General features: G+C 40.6%; 1 protein-coding gene across 2 annotated transcripts; it reads right to left on the reverse strand.

The window, feature by feature from the left end:
• Positions 1–226: 226 nt before the first annotated feature.
• TYMS (thymidylate synthetase) lies at positions 227–9,727 on the reverse strand. Of its 2 annotated transcripts, none has more exons than XM_027451979.3 (7): positions 9,402–9,727; positions 8,648–8,721; positions 7,247–7,421; positions 5,228–5,329; positions 3,886–4,061; positions 1,830–1,901; positions 227–891 (listed from the first exon to the last, which is right to left on the reverse strand). In XM_027451979.3, exons 1-7 carry the CDS (start codon positions 9,577–9,579, stop codon positions 754–756), a joined length of 915 nt encoding a protein of 304 aa, XP_027307780.3. In that variant the 5' UTR covers positions 9,580–9,727; the 3' UTR covers positions 227–753. The 2 variants fall into 2 exon arrangements, with proteins under 2 accessions (XP_027307780.3, XP_038031101.2); XM_038175173.2 differs by lacking the exon at positions 227–891 and adding an exon at positions 2,801–2,848.
• Positions 9,728–10,060: the final 333 nt, after the last annotated feature.

Consider the following 10,060-nt stretch of genomic DNA (forward strand, 5'->3'; position numbering starts at 1 on the left):
AATAAGGGCAGAAAGACACGAGTTTTACAGTGAAAGTTGATTTCTTTATGTAAGGAGATACAGGAAACTGTTGCCCATGGTAGCAGAGAGGTAGCAGACTGCTAAACTAGAATTCACCTTTGCTTTCCAACTCTTATTGACTAACAGCATGTACCTTTGTTTCCCAGCTCTTACTTACTACTACAAACATACTAAAATTAAATATGCATCATCCATTCCAAAAGACTTTTTTTTAAAAAAAAGCTTTATTAAACATATGCATTTTAAAGACTTCTATAAACTTGAAGAAATCCTCTATCACACATAAAAGCTCTTATTTTCAGTACTAAATTAATCATCTATGCAAGTACAACTCAGAAATAGTAGATGAATGGTAACTGAAATGGCCGCTGTTGACTGAAATGATGTGTAGAAAACCATCTCACAAACAACCTAAAGCTGGGGTAACATCTGCATAGTATATGCATTGTTTACACAGAAGGAATAATCCAAACTCTTTCAACTCACAGAAGCTAAGAATTCCACTCTGCTTTGTAACAGATGGAAAAAACAGCAGTGCTTTCCATGCCTAGAAATTTGTTCTGTTATGACAACTCAGTACTGAAGATAACAGTGACCTATTATCACCCATTTATTTTTCAATAATAAAGCATATACCTTTTGAAGTATATAAAAAAAAAAAGTTACCGTAAGCACAGAGAAAGCTAAGTAGCTTAGGTAAATTTCCATGTTAATAGAAGCTGTTCTATTGCATTAAACAGCCATCTCCATTTTAATAGGTGGATGAGGATTATAATCTTCAATCTCAAAGTCTTCTGCCTTGAAGTCACAGATGTCGTCAACCTTACGAAGAAATTTGAGTTTGGGGAAAGGTCTCGGCTCCCTTTGAAGCTGAAATAAAAGCATATCCTTAGTTTATTGTACAAAGGTAATACTTGGAGGCAGAGATTTTATGTTATAAATTTGATCTCATTAATCTCAGTTCAGATTACACCATGTAGATTCTCCCCCCTCCCCAGGAAGAGTTAAAGGCAAATAATTACAATACAGTTTGGCAGTATCTAATTTAGTATTTTGATTGGAAGCAGCAGTGTCCGAATGCACTGCATGCAGTTTCAGTTTGTAGAGCAATTCTCATGGATGCAAATTAAATTCCTTCCAGAGGAAACTAAATTGGAAATTCTGACCCAGATGTGCATCCAATGTGCTGCAGTTTCTCATGGGAACATTAGGGCCCAAACCAGTAACTAGTTCTCTGGATGGTTTTGAAGCATACAAATTGTGAGAATTGTGAGGATATTCACTCCGAGCCAAGTCTAATCAAATAAAATTCTAATTGTTTCTACTGCACCAAATTAGATCCTGAAGAAAATATACCCTTATTCAACCAAATAGTAGTAGTGACTAACGAACATGAATTGATGAGTTAGCCTTTTCTGATATACTCCAAAGACATTTTATTTTGAGTTTATCCTATTAGGCAGAATGGTTTTCTAAGGTTTTGTAATAATGAAGTCAAAAGTAAGGTACAGACTCTGGATCTCTAACTTGGTTCTGGAATAGTACATTTCAATCTGGAATGGTACATTGATGTACTTTTCAGTCATGTTTGTATTATGTTTCTGTTTGCAAACAGAGGTGAACATAGGTTAAAGGGCAGTTTATTATGGTAATACCCATTTTCAATACTACAATTATTAGCACAGAAATGTAAGAAAAGCCATACAAATGAGTATCTGCAAAATAGTAATTACAACACCAAGATAACTTTGTATTGGATGAGCATTGTGGAAGATAAAAGGATACAAGAACACGGAGTAAGTACTTACTTGAATTTTTAGAGGTTCCACATGATTCAGATATATGTGAGCATCTCCTAATGTGTGTATGAACTCTCCAGGCTGAAGAGAAAGGAAAATAGTTCTAATAGTCAGATTTCAAGAAAGCACAACATTAAAATGTCTACAGTGTTGATTCTTAGCATCATACAGCTAGCATGGAACTGCAGCTTCTGTACGGGATTACATTATCAAGACATCCTTGCAAACTTCAGAGGACAGTCTCTTCCCAGATGCGTGCATGGTTAATAAAAACATAATGAAATTCCCATTAATGTACTAAAAAAAATGTATCCTTGAAATCTTCCTCGGGAAACAGTTAGAGTGACTGAATGGAGTACTACTGATCTGTTCACCCAGTTGGAAACAGGTGTGGCAGTGACATCCAGCTTTCTCTTCCACATCCTCAGCAAGTAGGACTGGCTGAAGTTGTTTCAAACTAGCAGCCTTAGCCACTGCTGAACAATGTAGTTTGTGGCAATGGAGGCTAATGCATTTATCCAGCATCCAAATGAGTTTTGCAGGCTTGAAAGTTCTTTGATTAAGCAACCCTGAAAAATCTAATTTAACGTAAGTTTTACTGGCTATTTTATCAACTTCTGACCAATGTAGATGAGCCTTTGGATACATCATGCTAAATGTCTGGTACTCAGAGATTACACTGCTACAGTACAGAAAGGGTAAGGAAAATTTCCTTGTACTTAGTTACAAAGGAACAGCATGGAGCTGGGAAAGGGGAGGGTCAGGCTGGGGGTTAGGGAAAGGTTCTGCACCCAGAGGGTGGCTGGGCACTGGGACAGGCTGCCCAGGGATGTGGTCCTGGTACTGAGCCTGCTGGAGTTCAAGAAGTGTTTGGACAACGCTCTCAGACACATGGTCTGTGTGAAGCCAGGAGTTAGACTTGATAGTCCTTGAGGGTCCCTTCCAACGCAGGATATTTTATGATTAGTTCAGACACCTACCTTGAGTGGTCAAAATTGTCTGTCTTCAGAGGCTGCATTACTTCTCAACTAATGATAAGTAGGGCAAAAAAATTTGAAAACTAAAATTTATCGCTTCCCAATACACATGTTTTAAAAATCTATTTAATTTGCAATTTTATACAAACCAGGATATTAAAATACTTATTCAGAGCTCTGTATCCCCTAGCATTTCTCCTTGTAATATTTCACAGTGTGCTGGATTTTAAAAGCAAAGATTTGTGGATCTCTCCACAGGAAAAAAGGAAACCATCAAAGCTGTGAGAGGAAGTGGTGGTGGGGGAAGAGCTGCTTTATGGACATAATGTTATTTTTGCTTTTCCTAGTACTTTGGCCTATTTTTAAAAGTATGTCTGTTCTTTTGCTGTGAAGTTTGACTTTTCCCTACTTTCTTATTTTACCTTAAGTTCCCTTCCATATTGCTGGTGGCAGGAGGATCAGGCCCAAATGGCCTTGATGGTTTAATCTTTAAGTGCTCTAAAAATGAGGGGGGTTCGCTTTTGTAAGGCTGTGGTCTACTTAAATTATTCTACCAAACTACAAAATACAGCTCTGGAAATAAGGCAGTACCCATCTGAGCACATACTGCCACTCTACATAACCATCTACAGTAGGAAAAATAAACAAATAAATAATTAAATAAAGCCACAAAACTGAAAATACAGGAAGTTAGGTGGGCAGAATATCCAAAGTGGAATCTTGAAAGCAACTGCTGAACTGTTGCTTACAAGAAAAGCTGTCACTTACAACAAAAAAACAAATTCTACAAAATTTAACCACTTGTTCGTTGTTATCCCAACAACAAATGCTCAGTTAAGATTTCTGAGTAGAAGAGAACTGGAACACGTCAGTTTTCACACATTCAGTTAAAGAGACCTGGAGGATCTCCTCTGTTTGACCTGAACTTAAGAATTCTTACACTGCTGATCCCAACTGCCAACCTCTTTTACACATATTTCAGCAAGAATCTGAAAAGTCTGTTCAGTCCAGTTTTTTTGGACATAACACCAGAGTCTCAACTTTGTCACTCTTCAAACAACACCAAGTAAAATGATCGATTAGCCTACCTTCAGCCCTGTGACATGGGCGATCATGTATGTGAGCAGCGAATAGCTGGCAATATTGAAAGGCACTCCTAGTCCCATATCTCCAGACCTCTGATAGAGTTGGCAAGACAATTCACCATTTAGAACATAGAACTGGCAAAGAGCATGACAAGGTGGCAAAGCCATCAGAGAAATATCTAGGAATTGCAATACAGGAAGAAAGGGAAAAAAAGTCAAAACTGCATTCGTGTCATAAACATAGAAAATGCAAAAACTGAACAAGCAGTTGGTGAGATATAGTAGACAGCAATATCAAGCTGCACTATCATTCTGTTTTCTCTTGTTTAAAAGCACCTGCTGCCTAAGCAATTAAGACTGGGTCATGACAACCTGTCTCCTGGGCTGTATGATTAGAAAAATCATAAACAGATATTCCACAGAACAGATTTACGCCATAATGCTGCACAGCAGTTTGGTTTTACTCACCTAGGTGAGCCAATTGATTTCCCTAAAGGAAGGCATTAAGACTAAAATTAAGCGTGTACCCTAAAGCAACTTCCAACAGCTTCATCTTACGCTCTTCTCACTGCAATGTATCTTTACTGCTTGTTGATATAAAACTGAGTGATCAACAATAAACTAATTAGCAAACAAAAGATCTTTTGAGTGATTATCTACACTTAAAAGTGAAGATAGTAAATTTACAGCTAGGTAAGTAAAACTTTAACCCGCTCCTGGTATCAGAGAATGTTTAACCTTAAAAATACCAGCAACAGTGCTTGGAAACCTCTTGTAGAGACTTAAGTGGAAAATGCTGGGGGGATTTTTTTTGTGGACATGGAACTACTGCTGCTGAAGTAGAACGTACTCTAGCAGCAGCTCTTATTTAGAGGCAGTGCTACAGAGTGAGTAGGCATCTAGACACACATATATCCGAAGAATATAATTACAACACAAATAAAGTTTTTGTTCTATAGTTGCAAGGTTTTAAGTTTATGGTTTAATATATGTCTTAAAAACAGACATACTGCTTTGGTATACTTTTTTTTTTTAACCTTTTTAACATAACAACTTCTGTCATTGGTAGCCATGTATATCCCTCACTCTAAGCTGCTGAGAAAAACTTTGGAGTAATCGTTCAAAAATTATGAGGCCTGAACATGAGAATTAAGTAGAAAGAGAACCAAGCTGATAACCCCTGACCATTTTTATTGCTCTCAGTGACCTACTTTTTCCTGGTAGTTTTATGAAGAATAAGCAGACACCAAGATGGAACTGATTGCTGACACAGTAATCAGAACCTAGGTTATCATACAGTAAGATAACATTCAACTGCATTCCCTTAATGTGCGCTGTTCAGTACCTTTGGGATTCCAAGCACACATAATGATTCTTCTGTCATCTGGATTGGTTTTGATCATATCAATCACATTTTTCAGCTGATCAACTCCTTGGTTGGAATAATCTGAAGAAAGATACCAAATATGATCTAAGTCAGATAGATTCAAATCATGATTTATTTCTAAAGCCCAGCTCACACCCCACTGAAAGGTCATACCCCAATCTCTGAAGATTTTAGTGGAACTTTGAAAATGACTAGATTTATCAGTTTGCACCTTCCAAGTGTAGGCTATTCTTAGTCTTCCTTTGGGTGCTCTAAGGCTTGTGAAATTCTCATGATGGTATTACAGTATGTCCCACAATCTCTTGTGTACCTTTAGCACCCGTTCAAATGGGAACATTCCTATTTAGAACATTTTCTTCCAAGCATCAACAACTAGACATTTTTTAAGACCAAAGAAGAAGTCTGCATGAACATTACATCCCAGAAAACAATGGCAGGAGGGTTTGGAATTTGATGAGCTTTAGGGTCCCTTACAACCCAAACCATCATTCTATGATTCTATGATCTAGAGCTCACAAGGTCATTTATAAAAACTAAATTTCCATAACATTCAGTGCCAGAAGGGAACTTTCATCTCATATATTGCAGGATATTATAATTCACCCACTGACCCTTGTGCTGGCTGATCTTAGGCTCAATATCAATTATACACGAAATTCACTGGAATTAACTTACCAGCAGAATGGATTCCAAAATAAAAGAGTCATTAGTTGTTATTCATTATTCTGACTCATGCCAGTGAATCAGCATGGTTGGTAACTAATTTTTTCTAATAACTCTTATTGCAACACAACACCAAATTATGGTTACAGGGAGAGACCCAAGCTAGCTGGGAAGCAAAGTAGTAATACATAATTAGCATCTCAGGGATTTCTTCTGCCAGCAGCACTGTGCCAGAAGCCTTCTCAAATGGTTTTGTTAGCTCCTGAAGCTAATTACCTATCCATTAGTAGCAAAACATAACAAAATCCATTAGCAACAAAAGTTAAGGGTATTTATGTTGTTCATTTTTGCTACACTATGTTAGGCCTCAGTTCTTTTAAATTCAGTAAAGCAAACATAAAACATTTCTGTAAGTTTTTAGACTTGTCAGTTCACCATCTGGACCACCTGCGTTAACATAAAACTGTACTCTGCCAGCGGTCAACATGCCAATATTAAGTACAACATCTATAACTAATGTCAACTTTGAGAATGCATTGACAAGAAAATGCAGGAAAAAATACAATTAACCATTTTGATATTCTACATGAGTTAAAAAAAATCACACCAACCAGACAGGGATATTCTTTTTTTTTTTTTTTGATTCATTTTTTATGACAGTCCTTTTAAGTTTTTGCATGTCCTCTGCTTCGATGATTTAGAAAGAGCCATCCAGACACTTCAGAGTGAGTTTAATGGACCAGTTCCACTGAAAATAGTATCAACAGATATTGCATCACATCGAAATTTGTTACAGCTATTCTATCCACAGCATCATCAACTATGGATACATCTATATAGTTCCAGCTAAAATGGAAATACTTTTCTGTTCCACAATCTCCCATGGACATAGTGCACTAACATCAGCTCCTGCCAGCACAAGTGCATTATGGAGTTAGGATCCTGTGTTAGAATTCAGAGCGCAGTCTGTGTCCCACTGCCATCACACTGAGCTAGCTCACGTTTCTGGTTTGCAATACAAATACCTATCTTTCCATCTATCAATGCCCATACCAACTCTACATTAAAGTAAAGTAACACACATCTTATGATTCCTCTGTTCTATAAATGCCAAACTACAACATATAATGCTACTTCTTTCAGGATAATTAGATTCAGAAAGCAAAACTCACCCTCTCTGACAGATTATTCATTCAATTTCAGGTCACCCTGTGAACAGTCCTTTTAACAATAATCCAAACCATGCACAGAATTCCAGAAGTGAGGTGTTACAGGCATCCCACTAAGCAATCAAATGCATTTTTATCTGATTACCTGTGTGCATATCTTTGTATTCTGCTCCAAAGTGCCTCCACTGGAAACCATAAACTGGTCCCAAATCCCCCTCCTCTCTGGTGCCAAAACCCTGCTTATCCAGGAATTCACGTGATCCATTGGCATCCCAAATCTTCACACCCTTTGCAGAGAGCTCTTTGGCATTTGTCGAACCCTACAAAATACAGACAGTACAAAGTCTACCTCCTAATCCCAGCACAGACAACATGATTCAAAACAGCTGCATTAAGCTTTGCCATTCAACAACATCTCTCCACTTTTAACATAAAGGATAAACAGTCTGATTATTATACTATACTATTATACTAGTGCTGTTCTTGCACTTAGACAGAATAAATCTTGTGAGTAACATACTAGACTGAGGTTTGAGATGTTATGCCCTGTTATTTAACTCAGGATTATTCTAACTGTGAAGACACAAACAGTACAGTCTCAAGGTCACCCACAGTACATGTATATCATTTCACATGCACATCTACAGAGAAAAACATTTTGCTTTCAGATGGATAAAAGTAAACAAAAAATGGATGGCCTAGACATTGTCTTTCCCAAGCCACCTATAATGAGCTTAAGGTCTTAAAATCCCTCTTGTTAGCGTGACAAAAATTTAAAATGTTACAAAATGACCTAGAGTCATGCAACAAGAGTTGTAGAACAATGAGCTCCTCAACAACTCCAAATCAGCAAACTCACAAATCCAACATAACAAGTGTTCTGTTTTGGGGAGTATCTAGCCTTTTATCTCTGGAAAAATGATACTTAAAAAAAATATGTATGTATTTGAGTCCTGCTATTTAGGAAATGATTAGGTAGATTTTCACACACCAGTACATTGTCACAACATATCAAGAACCCTTGTACAGCAACATATTATCTACAGAATTTTAGTACTCTACCTACAGCTATTAGCTCTATTAGGTCTCATTTTTTGCTGCTAAAAAGCCTAATGTTTACATCAGTCTTACCGCATCTGTGGTTCCTCACTGCTTGCTTCTATTCAAATCAATACAATCTACCTCAATATTAAAAAGTGGATCATTAAATTGTTTACAAGCTACTTCATATTACTATTTCTTACACAAACACTAATAAGACTGTATTAGGCTTTGCAACTGCAGTGCATTGCTAAAATAGCACAAGCACTCACTGTATGAGGCCATTTCCCTTGAAACAGAGGAAAAAAATGATTTGCAACAATGCAATAGTCTTCACGAAAATACACAGTGTCTCGAAGATAATGGTCTTGAGCATGCAGTGCGTTCTGCTGCATGAACAGAAGTACCCGCAGCCATCCCAAATTCCTTAACCTATTCCATACCAGAAAGTTGTTTTGACATTATTTGCAGGCCTGCTACTGATAGAGACATCCAAATACTGAACCTTGATAAACCACAGCAGCTCCTCCAGCACGCCTTTCCAGAACACTCTCTTGGTTGTTAGCAGTGGAAACTGATCTGAAAATATAATAAACAGATACAAGCTGTCAGAGATGACCACCAATTTGTTAGGGCGAGCTGACCTAGTGTTTTCTCCAGAGGACAGCGTCCTCATCTGATGCTCAGGAGTTTGGAGATGAGGTTAGACGCTGGGAAAGGATGTGCAATGCTGTTATTGGGACCGAGGAAGATAAGAGCCTGCCTTTTCTTTTCCTGGAGCAAAGTGCGGCGGCAGATGGAGGTCGATGGTTTGCAGAGGGGGATTTTGCAGAGCGCCGCCAGGGACACCATGGGGCAGCATGCGGGGCCACGTAGGCCTGGCATGTAGAAAGCAGAAAGAGGAGGATTTGGATAAACTTTTATAGGATAAACAATCCTACCTCAGAGGAGGCTGAGGGGAAACTTTTCGAGCATACACAATCCTATTTCACCAGTTCTCCCTCCTCTGCCCGCACAGCAGGAAGGTTCCCTCCCCATCCTCCCCCTTTCACCACCGCACCCGGGGGCACTGCCACTCCTCCCTAAAATACAAAAAGCATTGCCGGGGGTGTCCCTGAGTCGTGGCAGCCTGGAGTAGGGCGAGGGGTCTGCAGGGTTGCCCCCAAACACCTCCGCAGCCCCCCGGGCAGAGAAGATGGCGCCCGACCCCCACCGCTGCGGGGCGGCTCTGGGGCCGCGGGTCCCGCCTCGGTGCCGACCTCTGAGGCTGTAGCGAGCCTGCATGCCGAAGACGGAGATGGTGCCGGTGCCGGTGCGATCGTCCTTGCGGTGCCCGTGCTGCAGGATGTGCCGGACCTGCTGCAGGTACTGCAGCTCGCCGGCCATCGGCTCCAGCCCATTAGCAGCCGCGCTCGGCGGCTCCCCCGCCACAGGCATGGCGGCAGTGGGCAGCCCGGGCTGTCCCCGCCGGCCTGGGGGGGCTCCGGCCCCGGCTTGGGCTGTCCCCAAGCCCTCGGCCTCTCGTCCGAGCCCGGCAGAAGTTTTGCTTTCCCGCCCAGCGCTGGGAGGAGCAGGCGTAGCAGCGCTTCCCCTTCCTCTCCCCCCCCTCCCGCAGTGGCTTTCCCCACGGCTCTGGCCGGGGCCCCATTGCACGTAGCCTGGCAGGCCTCTCCCGAAAACCTAACGGAGCCTGGGCACCAAACTGCCCTGACTTCTCACTTGTTCCACCCCACGGGCAAATTAATCCATCTCTGGTCTCTTTGGTAGCAGGACAGAAGGTTTCGGCCTGTGCTGGCAGGCTGCAACACCTCAGGAGGGATTGCTTCGACCTCAATACCCAAAGCCCCGAGTGCAGCCCGGCACCTGCCTCCCTCATCTTCTGTGAGATGCTCCTGCAGCACCATGCCCCATGCACAGG

The sequence above is a fragment of the Anas platyrhynchos genome, chromosome 2, assembly GCF_047663525.1.
Source record: "Anas platyrhynchos isolate ZD024472 breed Pekin duck chromosome 2, IASCAAS_PekinDuck_T2T, whole genome shotgun sequence".
In the NCBI taxonomy this organism is placed as follows: Eukaryota; Metazoa; Chordata; class Aves; order Anseriformes; family Anatidae; genus Anas; species Anas platyrhynchos.

What these genes read in the sequence shown, in the direction of transcription:
- TYMS (XM_027451979.3), bottom strand. Translation starts at nt 9,579, where the DNA reads ATGCCTGTGGCGGGGGAGCCGCCGAGCGCGGCTGCTAATGGGCTGGAG. An exon ending in GTGTGCTTGGAATCCCAAAG is followed by an intron (nt 4,062 to 5,227) that starts GTACTGAACAGC and finishes TGCAATTCCTAG; the next exon opens with ATATTTCTCTGATGGCTTTG. An exon ending in CCCATGTCACAGGGCTGAAG is followed by an intron (nt 1,902 to 3,885) that starts GTAGGCTAATCG and finishes CTTTCTCTTCAG; the next exon opens with CCTGGAGAGTTCATACACAC.